General features: G+C 38.8%; 2 protein-coding genes across 2 annotated transcripts in view; one reads left to right on the top strand and one right to left on the bottom strand.

Moving 5' to 3' along the window:
• The first annotated feature begins 2,092 nt into the window (after positions 1–2,092).
• Positions 2,093–12,701, top strand: kcnj13 (potassium inwardly rectifying channel subfamily J member 13). The gene is made up of 3 exons (XM_085479101.1): positions 2,093–2,137; positions 6,594–7,141; positions 9,934–12,701. Exons 2-3 carry the CDS (start codon positions 6,625–6,627, stop codon positions 10,506–10,508), a joined length of 1,092 nt encoding a protein of 363 aa, XP_085335227.1. The 5' UTR covers positions 2,093–2,137; positions 6,594–6,624; the 3' UTR covers positions 10,509–12,701.
• Positions 12,702–13,358: 657 nt separating this feature from the next.
• The window catches only part of efhd1 (EF-hand domain family, member D1), a 29,169-nt gene continuing 17,402 nt past the window's right edge, over positions 13,359–25,125 (bottom strand). The window contains exons 3-4 of the mRNA XM_085479102.1: positions 19,129–19,263; positions 13,359–18,694 (exon numbers count right to left, since the gene is read on the bottom strand). Coding sequence (XP_085335228.1) covers positions 18,560–18,694; positions 19,129–19,263 — 270 coding nt within the window. The 3' untranslated portion in view covers positions 13,359–18,559. The remainder of the gene's footprint in view (positions 18,695–19,128; positions 19,264–25,125) is intronic.

Genomic DNA, 25,125 nt, shown 5'->3' with positions numbered 1-25,125 from the left:
TAAATTTTGTTATTTTAGCATTATGCAATTCTGTCATTCCAACCTAATGTACTTGACTTAGAACAACTTAATGAATTAATGACGAACCAACCTTTTCACTGCAGTTGAGTCCAGCTTAATTTTACTGAATTGATCCAACCCATGCAAATTACATTACTCCAACAAAAATACTTAATGCTAATAGATAGCCATTTAGTTTTCAACAAAGTCAAAGTCCGATTAACAACTTGTCATGCACACCTTTTTTTCTTACGATTTAATGAATTTAGGACATAGCTGTCACACCATCCATCCTTTTCCGTTTCTCCTTATCAGGTCGCAAGGGGTGGCAGGAGTCTATTCTACCTGTCATACGGTGAGAGGCGGGGTATACCCTGGGCAGGTCCCCAGTCTATGGCTGTATCCCAATTCAGGGTCTGCAGCCTTAAAGTATGCAGCCTTAACGGTCCACAAGGGCCGCGTACTCAAAGACTGCTAAGGCCGGAAGTGCGAGGCTTGTGTAATGGGAGGGTCTAGCCTCCGTCGCGCTGCCCAGGTTGCCTAGCAACCATGATACTAACAGCTGGAAATGTTTCATACAGCTTTGTTTGACAGAAACGAAGGAGAAAATCTTTTGTTCATTTGTTTGTTTGTTTCTACATGAGCTCATTGTAAGATTAAGGTCAGCTATTGAACGGCGTATATTTTAAAGTAAAGGCTTTAAGTTAGTACAAACGTCATTAATGTCACATAACTTTGCCGACATGTGGCCAACAGTAATGTTTTAATGTTCTTCGTTATTGAACATTTGCACATAAATAAGCGACATAATATTCAGTACTTACTTTTAAAAGTTTACTCTTCGGGCGCCCCTCATCTGCCGTTTTTTTTCGGCAAAATTATCCACACCCACCGCTGCGCTATGCATTCTGGGATATGTTGGGCCACGAAGTCTACACTGCCACGTCCTTAAAATTCAGGGAAATGAAGGACGCATTTGAGGGCCGCATTTCGAGAAGCCTTCGAATTGGGACAGCCTTCGTCTCGTCGCTGTAATGTAATCGCCCTTAAAATGCGGCCTTTAAGGCTGCAGACCCTGAATTGGGATACAGCCACAGGGAGACAGACAACTATTCACACACTCACATTCACACCTGTGGGCAATTTAGAGTCACTAACTGCATGTACGGAAAGAGACACAACCACAGGGAGAACATGCAAACTCCACACAGAAAGGCCCTGGCCAGTTTGTGGATTCGAACTCTTCCTCTGAGGTAGCAGTGCTTTCACTGAACCAACGAGCTGTCACTCCATACTTAAAAAAAAAAAAAAAAGTAGAAAAGCTTTGATTACAAGGCTTCATACAGAATTTTCTTTACGTTTTTGTCTTTGCAGAAGATTGCAGTAAATTTAATTACGGAAGGCCCAAACCTAAACATTTACTTCCAGGATCACATTATCAGAAGGGCAGCCACTTTGTAGTCAACAGATATAATTTATTTGAGCATCTACTGTATGTTTTTTTAATTTTTTTTTATTACAGAGTACTCTGCACCACCATCATCAAAACACCAAATGAGGGAAGAATAGTGCTAATTCCTCCATTAAGAGTTGAGATATAGAAAATCAATTCAAAACATATTTATACATAATTAAGTTACCATAAAATTAATAGATATATAAGCAAAACGTATATTCACAAACAGATATTACAGATACTGGGACATATATGCATATACCTATATGCCCCCCAGCAGAAAACTCAATTTTTCACAGCTGCAGAACATCAGCTAGCACTAAGCAGTTCTTTGAATGAACTGTGACAAGGTGTTGTTCTTTCCCCCTTCCCCCATCTTCTGTCTTCCGGGAACACTAATAGGCTCCATGCAGAGTAATGTGACCAACTGAATCATCCTCACCCCAGAGCTGGAAGCTGCAGATCAGAGGAGCTGTGCTCAGTCCCACTCCCACACTGAAAAACTTCTCTGGAGTGACACTTTCTGCTAAGGATTTCTTGGATAGTAAACCTCATCTTCCAAGGATCTAACAGCACAGTCTCTCTATTTGCTTCAGCCACTTTTCCCACTTGTCAGACCTCAGATCAGCTCTAAGGTGAAAAGGTCATAGGGCCCAGGTGTAGCCCTGACTACAGTAATAGGTAAGTAAAACCTTATGCGTGTGATGCTGACAGACTTGAAACACTGCTACATGGATAGTGAGCAATTAGTTATCAGCTGATCAACCTCATCAGTCCTGCGGAACCTTTGAAGTGCCCTTATTTTAATCTAACTTGTTGACTTTGTAATAAAAAACAGGATTGGTCGGGTAACATCAGTGAAATTTGTGGGCTCTGATAATTGTAATAGATGTAGTAGACTAATGATTGCTACAGTGATGTAGATGATCACTCATCTCATATTTGTATTTAGACTTGCTTGTTCAAATACAAGAAGTGAACAGCTGCAGCCTGATTGTTATATAAACCTAGGTGCACCCCACTGAGCTGGCAATAAGCACTTATTTCCACTAACTAGTCTACTTCCTTTTACATTAACAAAGATACGAAAAAGACTTTTGAGGCACTATCAGGCAAAATTTCTGTTACTTAGAGTAAATAACTTCCATTAGTTAAAGTAAGTAAAGCAGTTACACAAAGTGTTCATCATACATCATCGTACAAAAACGAGGCTGTAGTATAAATAACAGACATCTTTATGAGGTCAGAAAAACTGAACTCATACAGACTGCATACTGCATTAAACAGCAGTATTTACAAAGTACATTAATGACCTTTACAGAGATAGCTTCATCTAGTGTTTTTACAAACATGATACCACAGCTGCTATGTATAAAATATTCAAGGTAGAGTCTGTTTTGAAAGTTTGGTGGTTCACAGGCAAACTGCATCTGCCAGTCTGTGTCTGTAGTTCTTACAAATTTGTTTTTAAGTGAACACAATGCCCTATGAATAACAGTGTGGAGAAATGGAGAAAAAAACATATCTGCAACATCATAATCACCTAAATTAAGTTATTTAAAATATTTTGCATATAAATACATACAATATATATAAGTACAAAACTGACTTCAGCTGTGGGCCTTATATTTCGTCTCCTAAATGTCTAGAGGAATTCTCTTTTTGACAGAAACATTAACTTTGACAACTGACCATAAATTCTAACATTGAATTCATTCTCAAGTCTAAGTTACCAACTTAGAAAACAGAAAAAAACGCAAACAGAATTATGACCATAAATCACTGATTATTCAACATCATAGCATAAAATGAGTAAGAGACATTGTGGCAGTATTGCACTCGGAGCAGTGACACTAAGCTTTGGTGCCTACCTATTGAATTCTTTCATGAACTCTGACTCTAATTTTGCTGTTGGACTAATTGATGGATGCATATAAGATTCTAATACTTAATATTAATATTTTTCTTTTTCAAAATATTCAAGAACCAAGTATTCACATTTTTTAACACCAGAAAAATGTGAAAAGAGACACTTTCATATGTAAATCATTTTATCATGTTTACTTCTACGTTGCTTCTACCATTCCACGCCTTGATTTAGTTCTTATGAAGCAGGCAACTGGCTTTTGGGGATACAGTTGTATATGGCATAGATCTACCATTTTGGCAATATAGAACTTTCCATAGATTTGTGGTTAGGGATTTTTAGGTGGTTCATCTATAATTTATAACATCTCTGACTAAACAAACGATATAGAACACTACTACTTAGCTACTTATTTGCTAGACAGGATAGAGCCAGCATACTCGTTTGGAACTGCTCTTAGTCTTTATACTAAGCTAGGTTAACTACATGCTGACTCCAGATCTGTACTGAACACACAGAAATGTGACCGATACTTATGTTTTGCCTCAGTTCTGCTTTTTCCAATGGCTCACGTGATCACAAGCTGATCCAGTGACAGCTTACAGACTGAAATTACAAGGAAAATACAAGGAAACAAGCACATGGCTCTCATGTAAATGCTTGGCTTCATTTAATCAGACTGATGTTTCCCCAGCAGCCGAAGACAAACTACAAAATGATCAGCAGTCGATTCACCACTCCACTTATTACCTCAATTTGTCAGTAACTGACAACCCACACCATATATTTATTTTCCTCTTTGTGTTTTAAATAGTTATGAAATGTATGAGAGAATTAAGTATTTAAATATTTTTGCATTATCTTTTTGATGTGTTTATGTGTAAAAGGGAGTTGCTTAATAAATGCGTAAAAGGGTGGTAAATGTATATTGTAACTGGTGAACAAGACAAGTGGAGAGCCATGTAGTGCAGTAAGTTTAAAGCTCCCTGCAGATGAAAGATGCATTCCTACTCTGCATGTTGCTGTGTTCCTCAGACAGATTCCCAGCTGGGACCTGCTCTAATCTCCTGGCAACAATATTGACATAGAAATAGAAACTCTGGAGAGGACAGGACTAGCTCTCTGCCTGTGAGGATTGCCTGCAAATATATCTGCTATAGTTAATATTAATCACAAAGTTGTGCATTATTGCATTAAAGACAGACAGACAGAAAGTTAGATGTTCTTTCTTCCCACCATTCTGGTACAAGTAAATCATTTGCCAGAAAACATCTAAAAGAGTCTTCTTGTTTCCAGACAGAAAAGTCTTATGCCTACTCTGGCAAACCAGTGGTTTAAATTGTTATAAACCCTCTGTATTTCCATTCCAAGTTGTGAAACAGAGTTGATATTGTCCCTGAGTTGTGACATTGTAAAAATGCCTTACCAGTTTGTTTAGCAGCTGACTCTCTGCATCTGTAGCTGCATCTCAGGTGGTTCCTGTAGTCTGCCATCTTATGTTTGTTCATACTCATGTACCAACTTTAGGCAGTCCTTTCCTAAACCCTTTGGTTCAGGTATGTGAATGACACCTGGGAGAAAATCAGGACGTGCCACAATTCAATAATCACATTAACTTAATAGACAAACACCAGAGAGGATATGAAAGGAGTTAGACTGTGAAAATTCCATCATTAATGGGAAACATTTGAAAGTGTACAGTAGACACTGACTTTTTTTAAACCAGTGTATCCAGATCCTAGTAGCACTTTTCTACTCTGCCTGAGTACTCAGAGCAGTTTATACAACTTGGCTCATTCACCCATTCATACAAGCACTTCTTCTATGCTGAAGTTCTTTCTATCTAGCATTCACACACATTTATACTCCAGTGCATGCAGACAGCAGAGGATAAGTTGGGGTTAGTATCTTGCCCAAGGATATTTGACTTGCAGATTGGAGCAGCCTGGAATCAAACCACTAACCTTCCGATTAGTAGACAATCAATATTTAAGATTTGATTCTTATCACTTATCCACTGGAGAACACACTACGTGTCATAAGGATGCCACAACAGATAGTGAACACCATCCAAACAGACACAGCTGCCAAGGAAGCAGAACAACAACATCTCAAAAAGGCCCTGAGTAAATGTAGTTATCCAAGCTGGAGATTTGTCAAAGCTGGGAAGACACCTTAAGAATGCTTCAAGCAATCCAGGAGAGAAGGACAATCGCCTCCTAAGCAGTCTTTTGTGATTCCTTATGTGTCAGGAGTAACAGAACATCTGAGACGTATTTTCTCTGTCTGCCTAAACACACTACACCAAAATTGGTCCACCTTAAGAACTGGGTCTCCGGTAAAAACAGAGTAATAGTGTACAGGTTTAAGTACCAGGAGGATTGTTGTGAATTATACATGGGGGAAAACAAACAAACTCCACCTAAGTGGACGGCACAACTGTCCTGAAGGTTATTTACACCTGGTTCTAGTTTCGGTACTATTTATAAGGCAGGCGAAACCTGAACTCAGCTGAGACTGAAGAAGTCACTTGCACACTTCCTGGGATCTCACTGATAGGTTTATTTTGTTTTTTCAGTTTAATGATAGCTTGCCACACTTGCATCAAGTGAGAGTTCCAGTGAAAATGTATTTGACACACAAACAGACAGATAGATAGATAGATAGATAGATAGATAGATAGATAGATAGATAGATAGATAGATAGATAGATAGATAGATAGATAGATAGATAGATAGATAGATAGATAGATAGATAGATAGATAGATAGATAGATTGATTGATTTAGCATTTGGTTAGCTTAGCATAACTAAAAGAATCCACCAACTTACAGGCAGCAGTGCATCAAGACCTTTTTTCAACTAAATTCTAATTACAGTTATAATCTTTAGATAGTAGGAACTGCTCTCTGTGCTCATTTACTGGAGAAAAGAGACAGGAGTGAATAACCTGAACTTATTGTCCTTTTAACCAAGCTGAAATTATTCAGCAAAATGATGCGATTCAAAACAGCAGTCACAAGAAGTATGTAGAGAGAAAACAGGAACTTGAGAAGCTATTGCGAGCTCTCTAATAATTTACCCACAGATCACAAAGCCCCCATCCCCACCTCTTTCCCATACATGGGCAAATTTCATACCACAGTGTGACTAACTTCTAGCTCTTTTTTTTCTTTACATCTATTTTTGTATGGGAAAAATGCTGATAAAAGTTGTATGGATAATTACTGATCATCTATGTTAGTCAGCTCCCCTGTTATTTCATTTCAGGATCATCATCACCTTCACTTTGCCCATAAGCATGACAACCAAATCGAACAGCAGTGTTCTGGGTGGCAAGGCTTCCTCATCACCTCTCCTGTCCGCTCCACCTCACCAGCGTCTGATCACCAAAGATGGACACTGTGCACTTCGCCCCACTGTGTGTTCTTCGGGCTCATGGCATGAGACTTTACGCAGAGCCTGGCTGTTGGCCCTGCAGGATGTGTGGGGATTGTTGGTGAGTCTGCGCTGGAGATGGGTCCTCCTGGCCTTCTGCACCTCCTTCCTGGCCCACTGGCTGTTGTTTGCCTGTCTGTGGTACTTGCTGGCACACCTAAATGGGGACCTTGCTGTGCAGGATCATGATGCGCCCCCACAGGGGCATGTGCTCTGTGTAAAGCACATTACAAGCTTCACTGCTGCATTTTCCTTCTCTCTGGAGACTCAGCTAACCATCGGCTATGGCACTATGTTCCCCAGTGGAGACTGCCCCAGTGCTATAGCACTGTTGGCTGTACAGATGCTGCTTGGGCTCATGCTGGAAGCATTTATCACAGGTACATCTCTCCATCAAAACATCAATTATTCTAAGACAATTCTCAGTCTTAAGTTTAATTTACTATTTGGGAAACATAACAGAAAATAACTACCACACTGAGTTGACATTTACATATTCACAATAGAAGGTGTTTTAGTGGTAGCCCAAAGTCTAAAGGAAAACGTGTAAATCATACTATCATTTCTTTGTGAAATTGCTCATGTTGACATTTTTCTCATAGGCTGGAACCTTTCACAGCAGACTTTGTGAATCTGGGCAAGAGACAAAATACACCCCAGACAGGTTGCCAGTCTCAGTCAGTGCTTAAATCAAACCAGTAATCTCCAAAACACCTATCCACATCCTAATCATAAACATTTGAAGTGGAAAACTAGATCTTATGGCACAACAAAAGATCTAAAGATTAATTAAACAAATATCTTATAATACAACATGTTACAAGATCTGTTTCATTAATCCTGAGATAAGAAAAAAAGCTATAGGATTCCAACCTCATGAGGCAGAACAGAGATTGCAGTTTTAAAGCTTCTGAGGCTAAAAAAATGTGACACCTGCTGGAATACTCCAGGTATTGCACTTCCAGAGATAAATCCCATGAATATATTTCTAGGTAGCCAGAAAATTAGATATGTAATATTGTTGACTTCATCCCATAGAAATGCTATTCTATCTTGGACACTGGCATCTTTTGTCTGAACCTTTTTCAAGCTTTATTCAAACATTACGCTGCTCCTCACAAAAATTCACAGATCAAACCACACTTTACTTTACCGATGTGTGAGTGTTACCAGGTCCAACCCAGTAACACTGCTCCAACTTTTCATTGAAAAATGACCAGTTTACCATTAATAAATGAACCAAAAGCAGTGCACAGTGTAAGAGGCTTAAGAAATAGTCATATATTTTAAGTTATTCTCCTGTGATTTGAGACACATTTAGTACAGTAATGTAAAAATAGGGCACTTTAAGAATACAGTTGTGCTTCTAACATTTTAAAAGATATTTTGAAGTTTAAACATCATTCTTTGGTCTAAAATTGTTTCCACTATCATGATCACTGCCTTTGCTATATAGAAATCAGAAATGTGCATTTATCTGATGACAATGCACACCATCAGAACAAGTGAGGAAAGTAATGATGTTTATCCAAGTGCTTGTATTTTACTTTTAGTCTTTCCATTGTCTATTACCTTTTGTTTCTGTTTTACTACTGAAAAAAAAAGCAGAAATATTATATGTTTTTCAAAAGTCTAAACATTTTCTATCAGACATACAATTCCCCAATTTCTATATGAACTTGCTGTAGTTGTCTGCCTCTCCATACAGTTAGGACCATAACATTTTGGACATTACATATTTTTACATTTTTGCTTCTTCAGCCTAACGGTTCCCTTCACCATCTGGTTCGGGGGTTACCACCACGGCAGGCACCAACCACCTTGTGGCCACAGCTCAGTGCAGCAGTTTCAGCAATTGAGGTGCTGAGTGCATTTGGACTCACTGTCGAAGCTCTGCTGGAGGTGGGAGTTGAAGGACTGGGACAGGTGTTCCCTGTGAACCCTCACTATAGGTTTAGGCACACCAGATCTGTCCAGCATCCTGCCCTGCCACCTGATCCAACTCACCACCAGGTGGTGATCAGTTGACACTTCAGCACCTCTCTTTACCGAGTGTCCAGAACATAAGGCCACACATCTGATGATATGATTACAAAATTAATCATCAACATGTTGCACTTATGGACACCTGTATGTTCAAACATGGTGTTTGTTATGGACAAACTGTGGTTTGTACAGAAGTCCAGTAACACAACACCACTTTGTTTCAGATATGGCAGGTCATTCCTGCCACTCACGCCCCTCCAGATCTCACTGTCATTGCCCACATGAGCGTTGGAGTCTCCCAGTAGGACGACAGAGCCCCCAGATAGAGCACACCCTCAAGCACCCTGTCCAGGGACTCCAAGAAGGCCGTCATTCTTATAAGAACAGACGATACACATTAACTCAGGCTCGTTCCCCACCAGAGAGGTGACATTCCATGTTCCAGTTGCTAGTCTTGGTAGCCTGGGATTGGTCTCTGACCTTGGCCTCTACCTAGCACACATTGCACCCGAGCCCTGCAGCGCAATGTGGGGATGGTATGCCTACAGGAAGGTGGGCCCATGTTTATTTTTTGGGCTGTGCCCAAATGAGCTCCATGGACTAAGGCCCGGCCATCAGACGCTCGCCCTCGGACACCCTCCCCGGGGCTGGCTCCAGGGCAGGGTCTTGGTTAACCCTATCCTGCACAGGGTAAATGGTTCCCTCAATCTTCTGCTCATAGGGTTTTTTTTAAATTGGTCTTTGTCTGGTCCATCACCCAGGACCAATTTTCATTGGGAGACCCTACCAGGGGACAAAAAGCCTCAGACAACATAGCCCCTGGTATCCCTGGGACACAAAAACCCCTCCACCATAATAAGGTAGCGATTTGTGGAGAGGTTTAAAGCATTTAGCAAAAGTATTACATTAGGTGTTTAGGAATTATAATCCTTTTTATATGCAGAGGTTTAAAATAATTTCATAATAATTTGAGAAAAAGTTTTCAGCTTAATGGCACTTCATGTTTTCATGTTCTTTGGTCATATGCTGCAACCATTACTATTAACTACTCATTTTGTGGGGGGTTTTCCATGATGCTTGAGAAAAATATTTCCTGTGCTATGGTTTAGTACAAAGAAACATTACTAAAAAATGTGATTAACTGGCTAAAAAAACAACATGAACAAGACTTCGTCTTAACTTTCAGGTGCATTTGTAGCCAAGATTGCCCGCCCCCAGAAGCGAGCAGGAGCCATACAATTCAGCCACCAGGCAGTGGTGGGCCAACACCTGGGTCAGACGTGCCTCATGCTTCGAGTCACCAATCTGCTGCAGCGGCCTCTGGTGGATGTAAAGGTGAGTGCTGTGCTATACGAGGAGCATGAAGGCCAAGCTCTGCACCAGACTTCATTGGACTTCTATTTGGACCATTTGGGCCAGCAGCCATGCCCCTTCTTCATTTTCCCACTCACCTTTTACCACCCCCTGGACCGTCGGAGCCCCCTCTATCCTGTCCTGTGTGAGGGTTCATCAACCCACTTTGAGTTAGTTGTCTTCCTATCAGCCTTGCAGGAGGGAACTGGCGACACTTGCCAGAAGAGGACCTCTTATCTGCGCCAAGAAATCCAGTTTGACCGCCGCTTTGTCCCTGCTTTGGGTTTGGATGCCTGTGGAAGGTACACAGTGAGCAACCAGCACTTTGATACAGCCCATTCAAAAGAGCCTATGAACAAGGACTGTGTGGTGCAGATCAACGGTGATGGAAATGAGAGGATGGAGTAAGAATGCTGAAGGGAAGATTCTCAAAGAGACCGAGAGAATATGCAAGTGGAGGCAGATATATTTGTTGTCAGGAGGTATTTGATTGAATTTGGTAAATTTGAATTTATGATTCAACATTATAAAAATTCAAATGTATGCCAGATATATATAAGTACTGCTGCAGGCTCCCTCACCTCCTCCCTCAAATCACTTCAAGTCCTCAGTGCTCAAAGCAGGGGAACCAGTAACTACTGGCAGTTGTATTAGTTAAAATGACTGACTAGCAAGGATGGAAGAATGTGCGCGGAGTGGGGTATAGGGAGATGTGTGTGTTTGAACATTTAATACTTAAGGAAAAGTAATTCAAGATGATGAAAATGCAAGGATCATAGAAGAATTTACATGACTGAATAAGAACAGTCTAAACTGTTCTCTTATTACACTTCAAACTTACAAGGTACGATCAAAAAGTTTGGTCACTCAGCTCATGAAAATACACAATTTATATTTAGGCATCACCTTATCGACAGCACTTGAGTGCTACTGCAGTTTCACTGTCATGCTTGCCCCATTACTGTATTTTTAACCACACTAACAGACAGTTGCTACTCACCAACTGCACATCTTGCCAGATTTGGTTAATTCTTTTCTCCAAAATCAAATGAAAATTGCAGAATTGCTGTGTTTAAAGAATGATTGTGAAAAATCCATGGTTAGAAGTACACAGGAGCCAAAATTTAAATCTATTCTAGGTTTTTATTTTTATTTTGGGGAGCCATGGAGCAGTTTGATTGCATTTTGTATCAACTAAATTTTCACGCTTCTCATACAAGGATAAGATATTTATTGAATTCCAAGTAAGCAATTTACTGTGTAGAAATTCAGATGTACCTTGTTCAAATGTAATACCTGCTTTGAGAACTTACTGACTTAAGCTAGCTAAAGGGTAGGTTCCGATAGACTTAACAGGAATAACGTATGAATATTACTTGACTGGGACCAGACATAAACAGTTGCAGGCCAGAATAAACTTACAGTTCCCAGCTACAACAAGCAATACAGTACATGACAACTGAATGATCCAGAACGTGACACAGTGGTGGAGTGGCCAGTAGGAATATTCTGGGTTTGAATCAAGAGTTTGCATGTTGTCATCCTTGCCTGTGAGTGCCCAGTGGCAACACTACATTACCTATTTATAGAGGTTATAGAATTTCTTATTTACCTTTATTATCAAATTAAATAGAATTAGTTTTCTAGCAAAAATACATTTGAGAGCAAAGCTATAAAAGCAGCACTCACAAAATGTACATGTTATTAAAAAGTGAAAAGGTCAGGATAACAATAAGTACAGTGATCTGCATTAACATTTGCAAGCATGCTCACAGTGACAATGACAAATTTAGACTCATCTCTCTTTCTTCCATAGAGTTATCCTGCCAACAGGCTAAGTCTGTGTGATCTTGTAAAGCCGTGGGCTGTGAAACAGGGTAGATGGTGTAACAGTGACTGAAGAAAAATGATGAGAAAAAGAGGGTAATGTTTGACAGCTTTTCCTATCCTTAACCTATGTGAGTATTCAAAGTTCAGATTCAACTTTGGTGACTGTTAACTTTATTTATATATGACAGAAAAAAAATAGCAAAAGGAGCAAAAAAAAAAAAAAAAAAAAAAAAAAGGGAGATGACTAGCAATATAAAATTCATAGGTGCAGCAGCAGTACTGGAAGTGCAGACAGTAAAGCAAGGGACAAAATTAAGAAACTCTTCTCTGGCATTCATGTTGTTAATTCTTATGGTCTAGCAACAGAACTGACGGTACTGCAGACTAGCAGCATGAGCTGACAATCACAACATAACATCAGATGGTTGTTATGGTAAGCTGCTATGGATAATCTCTGGAATCCCATTAGAACAAAGACACTCATGATGTAAAGTGAACTGTGTAACATTAGACTTACCTGCTTGGCATATGGCTCAGTAGTAATTGATAGAATGATACTGACTGCTGATTGGTCTATGGATTAAACCTTTTATTTTGAAAGATAATTGTCTCAATCATTATGCAAATACAAAATGAATAATTTTCATTTTTTCCAATATTAAATGTTTTTATATTAAGCAAAGAAAGCTAGTAGGTAGAATAGCAAAATTTTGCATTTAGAATAGTTTTCTCTTTTAAGGCTGTTCATTGAATGAGAATCTATGTGTTATCTATATGGTATATTATAAAAGAAATCATGTAGTGACTTCAGACTAAAGTGAAGAAATGTTCCTTCAAATGTGTATGTGCCTTTGTACAGTGTACATTACAGGAAATAAATATTTTCTAAACAAACTGAAGTTCAGACTTCTTAAATTTAGCTTCTAGATTAACATGCCCATGACAACTGCAGATTGCTTTGGCAATGCTACTCCCTGGAAGATCGTAGTAAGGTCTTTTTGTGACAAAAAACAAAGTGTTGAAGAACCAAACATTGCAACAGAAACCTACATGTTTGTTTGGTGTTATTTCCCTTGTTCAAAGATAAAAAAGAAGACTGTCAAGACATGGTACCAAATTCCTACACTCCCCACAGCACACAGCAGCAAGATGTAAGATGCTGGGACAGCGTACACTGAGCAGCTGGAACACTGTGAATGAACAGGATCATGTGGGACTTTGGGAGTTGTAGCCCATAATGACCTCTTTCATAGTCACACCTGTTTTCTGTTCCTTGTTAACTACAATTTTGTGTAATAGTTAGTCAACAGCTGCTAATCAGTCTGGAACTCAAACTAGAAAAGCAATTTCATTCTGAGACAGAGAGAAATATATGGAGAGAGGGTAGGAACAAGTCCCCAAAGAAAGTAAGCCAATGCTACAAGCAAAATGATTCACAATGTTTACCATTCTATTTATCATTTATTGCAGTTAAGTTTAACATTACCATTCTGACAGAGACAGCAGAAATACAATATCTATACAGTGCTGAAAAATATATTTTGCTGACTTTAATATTTGGCAACTTTTCTAATAAAACAAAAGACAATTTATTCATCAAAAAATACTCTGTCCATTTCTACAACAAATCACTGATAAAGTATGCAATCCATACACTGGTTGGTTATATGTCGACAATAACATGCTACAACTTAGTACATTAATAGAGACTAAATAAAATGATCAGGAACATAAAATGCGCTTTACACTGTTTAGGTTAGAGCCTCTCTGCTTCATTGGGCTTGTGGATCTATTTGATCTTCTAGAATTTCTTTTATTATCTATGTATCAGAAAATAATAATTCTTTTACTGTTTTCTACATCCGTATAGCAACCCAAAATGTACTTCTGCCCTTCAAAGCTGACAAATTAAAGGCAATGACCTCACTCAGAACAGAGCAGGTTCTGCACATATGCAATATTTACTTATTTACTAATTTTTAAAAACTAATTTTTACTAGTGTGATTTCAGTATGTTGCAGGTATGGTGCTAACAGATGACATTACAGTCATTCCACAGGTAGTGACACTGCATATTGTTTAAAAAAGATGAGAGGACTGCATCTTCCACAACAGCCAAACTGCTGCCCATGTGTCAGTGTTTCTGTAAAGGATTTCTTAAATTTTGTTTTAGATATAGATCAACATCATTGGGAAAAAAGTACTTTCTTTCCAAAAGTGAGACTACAAGAGGAAATAGATGCATTAGCACTGTGAAGTATACTGGCTAATACATTTTTCAAAAACACTTTTTAGTTTCAGGTCCTGGAAGATCTGAATCTATTTATCAATCTACGTAACACTTTGGTGCTAACATTTTGGTCATTTCTACTATTTAATGCCATTTCAAAGTAGTATCATTTATGATTTCGTGAGAGGCGGTTTCATAAACTATTAGAATAGTATACTAGTCAAGCTGAAGATATAATGCTTGAACAATTTTGTCCAAATTCTCCATGTGTGACATGCTAAATACATTTTAATGAAATTTGGTCCAGTTTTTTTTTTAAGTATTCCATTTATTATTTATTTTAAATGTACTCAATTTAACCATAAATATATGCATAACGTTGTTTTATTTTATTTTATTAATTTTGTCCGCAAGGTGACATCACACCAGTGAATACTTGCCTCACCGTTTGCTTAACCAGTGAGAGGACGTGATTTTGTTCATTGAATGAAATGGCCCAATTATTTGTAATTCTTCCTGTTCAATGAAAATTTAATCCTGTAAAGGTTTAAAAGTTTCTAACATCTATCAGATTAAAAAAAAAAAACCCGTAGTAATAATCACTAATAACCATTTTGTAAATGAAATGTATAATCCGATAATAACATTAACTTGAAGAAGTTGCATTTTTCAAATTCAACATTTTAAATGCATATTGTTAAAACATTTATAATCATAAATAAAATAAAATCCTGCCAGTGTACTGTGCAATTATTATCACTTAAACACAATTTTTAATATTCTTTGTAGTCTCCTTTTCCATATACAGTCTGACTGCACGACATATTTGGGGTTTAGATACCAAACTATGAAAAAAGAATTAGATAAATTAGGTTAAAAATTACTAAAAACATTGTATAGATTAAACTTTGAATGTCATCCTGTGAATAAATTAAAAACACACAATGATATGCATTTCATGTCAATAACTATTCTGCCTAGTACTATAACAGGAAAGATGTTTTATCCTTAAGTGAGTAACTATTACTCATGTTTATCAAACCTATGATCAAAATTACAAATAATATCAGTTTATACTGGAAATAATTTTAAAATTTTGAACTCATATTGGTAACTTAACTTAAACAAAGGTGACATGGGGATGCGGCATTTTAGGCTAAGACAAGATTTGGAAAAATAGCTACTGGCCCATTATTATACAAAATACACTTAGTTCTGATATGTGGACTCAAATGGTACCAAATACTAGAAATGACCTGAACCCACATAAAACATAATTGGGAGCCTTAAGGCTATTGCTATATCTATGTTTGGACAGAACTAGGCTAGTTGCTAACCATGCTTCCAGTCTTTACGCTAAGCAAAGTGAAAGTGCAACCCCGAGATTACCGAAGTGAAAATCCTAGTATTTCCCAAAGTATTCAGCTATTTCTTCAAGTATCAGTCTCTTTTCTAGACCAATGCTACCAACATAGCTGCATAGCAAAGCTAATGATAAAGCTAAGACTACATGATGAAGTAACACATACATCTCTTTTCTATGCAGATGTGCTGAATGAAGGAACTGCAGGACTATCCTGTACAGCCTGTCTCTGATCTCAAAGTACTGCCGTGAGACTTTTCCCATTGGACATGTATACAGTGCTGAGAGTCTTGAGCCACCCTCAGGTCTTTATATTTTGGTAGGAAAAAGGTACAGTGATTTACTGAAACACACGCAAACAAACATGGAAATATAGTATATAATACAAAAACATTATAACATCCCTGTCAGTACTGACAGGGACTAGAAAGAAAATTTATAGTTTTCCTATATTGGCTTTTAATTCATTGCCTCCCTGTTAAATCCAGAATTGAATGCAAAATCCTGCTTCTCACATACAAGGTCTTGAATAATCAGGCCCCATCTGATTAAGTACACAGACTGTTGATTAACTTGTGGTTGATGGGTAATTGAGTAGTATGGGAGGCAGAGCTTTCAGCTTTCAGACACCTCTTCTGTGGAACCAGCTCCCAGCTTGGATTCAGGAGGCAAACACACTTTCTACTTTTAAGATTAGGCTTAAAACTTTCCTTTTTGACAAAGCTTATAGTTAGGGATGGATCAGGTAACGTAGCTCTCTTCCACAGCATGTCTTTTGTCCTGTCTCTCTAACTCTAATCAAACTCCATCAATTTGAAAATCGCTCTGTTGGAATTAAATCAGAGTAAATTATGCATTTTTGTGACAGGCCGCTAATAATAAAAATACTGTATCTAAAGGAATAACTTGAATTGGTTCTTAACAAGTAAGTGACAGACATTCAAGTACAGCTTGTGCAAAGTCAAAATGGTTTTTACATGAACCAGTAAAACACCACAGTATGCAAAAACATTAGCTAAGTGCCTGTCTTTAAGCTGTTTTAAAGAATGTCACAGGGTTAAGAGTGTAAAAAGAGAGGATTAAGCTGTTCCAGTATTTTGGAGCAAAGGATTGAAACACCCAATTGTTCTTTGTTTTCAGACTAACACGTGAGATAGCAAGAAGACCCCTACCTGGGCTTAAGAACCCAGCTTGGAGAATCAGGGAATTACTGCAGGTCTTTATTACTATTTTAGGGTTTTTACCTTAAAATATAAAGAAACTGTTGTTTTGATTTGGTGTTACATAAATAAAATGGACATTACAGATGGGGCATACATTTTTAACTAAAATCTGAACCTGACAGGAAGCCAGTGTAAAGATGTTTCGAGAAGATTTAACATCAGTTAAACGCCTTCCAGCAGCATTTTAGATGGACTAGAAGCAATTACTACATGCTTTAGACAAGAAAACAGCGTATTACAATAATTTGAACTAGTAGAGATCAAAGCATGGATGAGAATCTCCAGTTCACATTTTGAGACAACAGTCCTGAGGTTACCCCTATTTCTGAAATGGGAAAAACAAGACCAGGTCAGACACCTGATGTGAGCATGAAATGCCACAGAAAATAGGTTGTTTGCCAAGTTTTCTGTTACAGTGCCTCTAAAGGTACTCACTTGTTCCACATTTTGTCAGCTTACATCTTTTTTCCAAAATAGATTCATTTTTCACCTCAAATACTACACATTTTACCTAAGTTTAAAGAAATGAACGATGGCCCAAGACTTAGTCGTACTGAATAGTACTGTAATTCACAGTCACAACATAAAAAAACAGCATTTGTCCTATTTGGAAATGAAGCTGAATTTCAGCGGTCTCTGAAGTCAGTTAAAAACCTATAGGTAATGGCTCATTGGCAAAAAAAACAAACAGTAGTGAGGTTACCAGTGTATATTGACTGAACTCTCCCTAACATTTTGTTTCTTACACCAAAACACCACAGTGCATTTGAAAATAACACATGAAGATTTTACTTTTCTGGAGCTACAAAAAAAAAAAAAAAGAACTGAATGTTTTCTATCTTGTTCTGGGTCATCTTTTCGGTGTAATCGGGCACTGAAGTGACAGCTTGTACTTTTTTTGTTATCCCGTAGTCTACAGACACCAGACCTTTCACATCTTAATTTGTGATATGTCACTCTTTTTACAGGAGGGAACCTGTAAAATCAAATTAGATGGGCACATTTCTCCTGGGACCTTGTAACTTGCATGTACTTGAGATGCTGCTCACAAACATACTGTTTGGTCATAGTAAAGGTGCTTGCTACTGCTTTTACACCATATTACTGTGCACAAATCATCACAAAGGAATTATTCAAACAATGGCTCATTGGTCTTTTATACAGATGGTTCCTTACGAAAGAGGATAACTAAAGAGACGCCACTTAGAAAACTGTCTCCTGCCACTATTAGGATTATCATCAGACCTCCACTTGAGAACATCTTTTTTTTTCCCTAGGGTCATTAGAAACGAAGTCTTAGCAAAGGCAAAGTTGAGAAATAGTACTGTAACATGCAAGCATGATTAAATGGAAGCCGTCTTCTGTGTGCTTTTAGCAATACGGCTAAACTTCAGTGTACAGTTGTTGTCCTTAGCCTAGGTCTACAACACATCTTTATTTACTCTGTAGGTAAACAGAAACATATTTATGGTTGTTTAGTTGTGGGATTGCAAACTACTGTTCATCAACAAGGTTATAGCACAAAACTCAAAACAAACAAACAGAAAAAAAACCCCAAAGACGGATTTCAAATGGTCTAGAGGTCGAACATACAATATACAAGGTATCAGTTTTGTGCAAGGCTAACCATATCCTGGACTTCACCCTGTGACATGTTTTTTATTTTAGTCAAGATTTAATTTTAATTTAATTAATCAGTTTTTTATTTAAGTGCCACAATTTGAAACGGGTTTGAGTCTAAGTAAGGAGTGTGTTTCTAAAACTTCAGTAACACTGAACTTTGCAATCTGCATCATCTGCTTTCTGTGGTGGGTTATGAGCAGAAGGTGGACTGCAGCTGCTTGAAGGCAGCATGTCGTTGTTTTTTCTCCTCTTCTTGTCTCTTGCGTTCTTCTTTTTCCTCTCGAATTTCAGCCTCAAACTTGCTACCGGCAGACAGAGCCTGCATCTGGTACAACACAAAAACAAATTTCTTAAACCCAAGTAGCCATGCACAGCTGACTGCAGCTTTTCACAAATTTAAGCTTTGGGTACAGTACTTAATGTACTTGATGTACTTGTTTTTTCACCAGTAGTTACATAGCTGTATCCCCAGTTATCAAACATATACTCGGGCACAGAGATAAGTCATATGCCATTTGACTCATTAACATTCTGTGCAAAAAAAAAAGAAAAAGTACACATATTGGGGTATAGTATATTAAAGCCCCCCCCCGAACACTGAAACAGGCTTCAGATAGACATTCACAGGTTAGTTCCAGTAAAGTTAATATTTTCATGTTTTTACTCTGAACACAGGTCATGACAGGCATTGAAGGAGCTAAGGACAAAGTCAAAATCTAGGCGTACGGCTAAAGTACACGGTGTAATGTTATTACATACCTTGGCTTCAAAAAAGTCTTTGGCCCCCATAACACCCTGAGTGGAGACATCGATCTCAGAAAGTCTTGCTAATGCCATTAGACCACTTTCTTCTTGCAGTTCTCCAGCTGCTGCTCTCCGGAAAATCAACAGGAACTGCAGAGAGGTAGACAGTTTAAAGTACACACACACACACACACACACACACACAAACACACACACTTTTTTTTTTTAATTATTTGTTTATTTTTTACCCACCACCTGCCTCTCACCAAGCAGGATCTCGGGAGCACGTGAGTTGTTGCCAGAAGAATTCTTGATACAATGTTTCTTCACCAAAACTTTTATCTTACACTGAAGTCAGGTTTTCAACCTTCACCTGAAGACTTCCCAGAAAAGGAGTTTCACAAAAAAACCCAGTGTGTTCAGGCTCTTACAAATCTGTTCTGGTCCCACTGGAACCAGGAATTCCTCCCTTTCCTAAAACAGAGGCAACAATGGGCAGTGACTCACAGGAATTTTCAGGCTGAGTTTAGTTCTGAGATTTGTTTGGTCATTTGAGAATTTTTTTCTTTGTATGAAGAACTTGATCATTATGAAATGGATAAACATGGAATGTTTATTTTTGTTTTAGTTAAAAGTAACTTTATTTGTCTTAGTATCATGTGATGGCATTGCTTCCTGCTCAAAGGTCCTCTTTTGAGAAAAGCATTACAGCCATGTTGGCCATGTGCTGAAGTCTCTTTTCATCTGTGTCAAAGCATCATGGAATCAATGCTGTAAGTTAATTCACTTCACAATGGATATGTTAGGTTAATTCATGAGAGAGAGTTAAGAGTGCAGATGCTGATTGCTTTTGTATTCAGCTTAGTATCCAAGTTTAGCCTAATTTTGTATACATTTTTTTCTTTTTTTTTTACAGTTTTCACCAGGATGTCCATTGAGATTTACAGCAACACTACAAAAAGTATGTCTTAAAGACAAAATACTGGATGACCTCCAATTTAAATTAATTGTTATGGTACTTTGCCCTAAAAATTTTATAACACATGTTATAAAACATCATATTCTTGCTCTGGATGGCATTACCTTGAGTAATACTGTAAGAAATCTTGGAGTCGTATTTGACCAGGATGTGTTTTACAATGTGCATATTAAACAAATACGTGTGACTGCTTTGGGCAGCATCTCTTAAATTAGAAACATCCTATTCTCAGATGTTGAAAAAGTTCATGCATTTATTACTTTTAGGCTAGACTTTTGTAATTATTACAGCTATTCTAAAAGCTCCCTGAAAAGCCAGTTTATCCAAAGCAGTGTGAGTACTGACAGGAGCTAGAAAGGGAAACAACCATATTTGTCTCACCAGAATTGAATTTAAAATCCTTCTACTCTAATACAAAGTATTTTAAGCTTAAAACTTGACTTTTTCTTTTCTACTTTTTTCACCACATTGGTTGCGCTTAACTTGCTACTGGTAATATGATCACACTACTTCTATTTACACTCGTATTTAAGGCACAGATGGTCAATGCAGTATTCCCCCAAACAATAAGTAGAGCCATTCAAACAACACCGCCACATTAGCGATAATATACAGTGGGGCAAAAAAGTATTTAGTCAGCCACCGATTGTGCAAGTTCCCCCACTTAAAATGATGACAGAGGTCAGTAATTTGCACCAGAGGTACACTTCAACTGTGAGAGACAGAATGTGAAAAAAAAATCCATGAATTCACATGGTAGGATTTGTAAAGGATTTATTCGTAAATTAGGGTGGAAAATAAGTATTTGGTCACCTCAAACAAGGAAAATCTCTGGCTCTCACAGACCTGTAACGTCTTCTGTAAGAAGCTTTTCTGTCCCCCACTCGTTACCTGTATGAATGGCACCTGTTTGAACTCATCATCTGTATAAAAGACACCTGTCCACAGCCTCAAACAGTCAGACTCCAAACTCCGCCATGGCCAAGACCAAAGAGCTTTCGAAGGACACCAGGAAAAGTATTGTAGACCTGCACCAGACTGGGAAGAGTGAATCTACAATAGGCAAGCAGCTTGGTGTGAAAAAATCAACTGTGGGAGCAATCATCAGAAAATGGAAGACATACAAGACCACTGATAATCTCCCTCGATCTGGGGCTCCATGCAAGATCTCATCCCATGGGGTCAAAATGATCATGAGAACGGTGAGCAAAGATCCCAGAACCACACGGGGGGACCTGGTGAATGACCTGCAGAGAGCTGGGACCAAAGTAACAAAGGTCACCATCAGTAACACACTACAACGGCAGGGAATCAAATCCCGCAGTGCCAGACGTGTTCCGCTGCTGAAGCCAGTGCATGTCCAGGCCCGTCTGAAGTTTGCCAGAGAGCACATGGATGATACAGCAGAGGATTGGGAGAATGTCATGTGGTCAGATGAAACCAAAGTAGAACTTTTTGGTATAAACTCAACTCGTCGTGTTTGGAGGAAGAAGAATACTGAGTTGCATCCCAAGAACACCATACCTACTGTGAAGCATGGGGGTGGAAACATCATGCTATGGGGCTGTTTTTCTGCCAAGGGGACAGGACGACTGATCCGTGTTAAGGACAGAATGAATGGGGCCATGTATCGTGAGATTTTGAGCCAAAACCTCCTTCCATCAGTGAGAACTTTGAAGATGAGACGAGGCTGGGTCTTCCAACATGACAATGATCCAAAACACACCGCCCGGGCAACAAAGGAGTGGCTCCGTAAGAAGCATTTGAAAGTCCTGGAGTGGCCTAGCCAGTCTCCAGACCTCAACCCCATAGAAAATCTGTGGCGGGAGTTGAAAGTCCGTGTTGCTCGGCGACAGCCCCAAAACATCACTGCTCTCGAGAAGATCTGCATGGAGGAATGGGCCAAAATACCAGCTACTGTGTGTGCAAACCTGGTAAAGACCTATAGTAAACATTTGACCTCTGTTATTGCCAACAAAGGTTATGTTACAAAGTATTGAGTTGTATTTTTGTTATTGACCAAATACTTATTTTCCACCCTGATTTACGAATAAATTCTTTACAAATCCTACCATGTGAATTCATGGATATTTTTTTTTCACATTCTGTCTCTCACAGTTGAAGTGTACCTCTGGTGCAAATTACTGACCTCTGTCATCATTTTAGGTGGGGGAACTTGCACAATCGGTGGCTGACTAAATACTTTTTTGCCCCACTGTAGCAGTAGTCAAAACTAGAAGCCTAAGTGTTTTTCCACCAAGTGTCGCCTTTTCAAATTGCTGCAACTGCATCTCCCTCTGAATAATCTATGAATCTCTGAGCCTTTCTATTGATATTTGTAATATTGATATTACAAAAATCGAGGTGTAAACTGCAACTAACAACAGTGGGCATGACAGCAATTTGATGTCAATGTAAAATCAACTTTGTCATCCAGTGTCATTCACAAGGCACCTGGCAGATATAAAACTCACCCTTACCCCTGATTCTCCTACCCCTCGACCAGCTGTAACAGCTGGATGCTGCTGCCTTAGCCTGGTTCTAACAGACGTATCCCCTTGTTGACATGGGGGGGGGGGTCTTGACCTTATAATGTAAAGTTCCTTTAGGCGACTGTTGTTGTTGTGCTGTGGTGCTGTGTAAATAGAATGTCACATGGATTCTTATATTTAAGAATTTTTTTATTTCCTCGCCTAATTTATTTTGGGATTTTATTGCCTATAACCACTTATATGCTTCATTAGACATTGAACTCCACAACACCAGTAATCAACATTATCTGTGCAAAGACTGGTGCTTCTAAAGTGAAACACAGAAATGTTACAGTGGGTTTAATAAACTCATAATCAGGTGTTTTGCCATTTGGCATATTTTGGCGCATTTTGGCACCATCTGTAAATGTAAATGGTAAATGGCCTGTGTTTGTATAGCGCTTTACTTAGTCCCTATGGACCTCAAAGCGCTTCACACTACATTCAGTCATCCACCCATTCACAAACAAACAGAGGTGAGGCTGCCGGACACTGGCGCCACCGGGCCCTCTGACCACCACCAGTAGGCAACGGGTGAAGTGTCTTGCCCAAGGACACAACAACCAAGACTGTCGGAGCCGGGGCTCGAACAGGCAACCTTCCGATTACAAGACGAACTGCCAACTCGTGAGCCACGATCGTAAGTTGAACTTTATTTTTTTAATTTTTTTTAACACTTTCTCTTTATTGATTTTCATCTTATTTTACATACAGAACTAAAGAGGGCAAGGGAAACCAACACATTCACATATGTTCACATATTCCAAAATACACAACGCCTTGTTTTACTTACACATATTACATATTACACAGGTGCATGTTTCATTCAAACAAATTTGCAGCTGTCCCTCTGCATCACAGAGGTATCAGTTTCTAGTCTCTTGACGTATAACGATCCCATCTTTCCCAAAGTCTCTCTCCTTTCTCCTTCTGTAGCCGCAGTGAGAGGGTAATCAGTTCCATATGATGAATTGTGTTAATAATGTCTATGACCAGCTTCCGTGTGGGGGGGCTTGTCTGTAACCAACACTTAGTAATTGCCTTTTTGCATGCAACCATAATTATTTTCAGTAAGTATGAGTCTCTGTTATTTATATCCTCAGGGATATTCCCAAGGTACATGGTACTAAAGGAGAAGTCCAGTGGTACTTCCAGCACATCCATCACCATTTGTTTAATCTCCTCACAAAAGGTCTTCAGTTTAGGACATGACCAGAAGACATGGAAGCAACCTGCAGCGACCTCCCCGCACTCCCTCCAGCATGAATCTAATTAAATTCTTCCATCCAAAAATCTCGTCATGTTAAAGAATTTGTGGTAGATAACACATTCTTCCACATCCGCAACCAACCTTCCTCTGAGATAGTTATACCTGCTTCTTTTTCCCATCGATGACTGACATATCTTGTTGAGGTCTTTTTCATAGCAGTAAAACTTCTGTACATTTTGCCTATAGTACCCCTTATAATGTTCTCACCATAAGCATCCATAAATATTTGGATCACCCCACTAGCATCTGCGTCAAGCATTCTAATTTCCTTCTGGAAGAAGCTCTGAACCTGTAGGTAACGATAAAAATCTTCCCTGCCGATCTCGTAAATCTGACACGTCCTCAAAATTGATCAGCTCCCCATGCTTCACTATCTTACAGATCGCAGTGATTCCATGCCTGGACCACTCCCTGAATTTATGGTCTAACAATGCTGGAAGGAAGCGTGGGAGATACGCTGGCCATCCCAGCAACCCTATTTCCCTATTAAGACCAAAAAATTTAATTTTAAATTTAAAATTTGCATCTGATATGCCTGTGGTAAACTCTCAAGAGACCCCAGAACAGACTGTATTGGGAAATCCATCAAAGAAAGCTCAATGTCCTTCCATTTTGCCTCAAACTTAGAGTTACACCAGCACACTAGAGGTCTGATCTGGGCTGCCAGATAGTAATCCTTAAAGCACGGTAGAGCCATGCCCCCCCGCTCACCAGGCAGCTGCATTGTTGCATATTTCACTCTTGGCCTTTTATTTCCCCATATGAATCTTGAGCAATGCATATCCCACTCCCTAAATTGTTTTGCTGGAACCTCCACTGGAAGCGCTGCAAACAAATATAGCAGCTTTGGGAGGATATTTATCTTTATTAACTCTGCTGCCCAGATGGAGGTGGAGCAGACCCCACCTCTCCAGATCTTCATATATCTTCTTGTCCACCCGATTATAATTAACTTCATATAACAATGCAAGGTCTTTTGTCAGCAGGATCCCCAAATACTCCATTTGAGATTGATGCCATCCGAATCTATATCTTGCTACCAATTGTCTTGAGGGGTTAAAAAAAAGAATGTCAAGATTTGAGTTTTTTGAATGTTTAGTCTATAACCAGACAGTCTGCCATATTCTTCCAGTATTTCCATAAGCAGAGGAATTCCCTCTTCCGGGTTTCCTAGCGCTACCAGCACGTCGTCTGCATACAAGCAAATTTTATTTTCCACATTCCCCGTTGTA

Source organism: Copadichromis virginalis, linkage group LG14, assembly GCF_057382275.1.
Source record: "Copadichromis virginalis isolate Kocher_CV1m ecotype Utaka linkage group LG14, C_Virginalis_male_GT1.1, whole genome shotgun sequence".
In the NCBI taxonomy this organism is placed as follows: domain Eukaryota; kingdom Metazoa; phylum Chordata; class Actinopteri; order Cichliformes; family Cichlidae; genus Copadichromis; species Copadichromis virginalis.
Note: the sequence above shows the minus strand (reverse complement) of the source record. Positions and strands in the feature narration are given on the sequence as shown.

Excerpts from the sequence above, each read along its gene's own strand:
- kcnj13 (XM_085479101.1), top strand. The coding sequence starts at position 6,625 with ATGACAACCAAATCGAACAGCAGTGTTCTGGGTGGCAAGGCTTCCTCA. Across the intron at positions 7,142-9,933 it reads GCTGGAAGCATTTATCACAG|GTGCATTTGTAGCCAAGATT; the intron begins GTACATCTCTCC and ends CTTAACTTTCAG.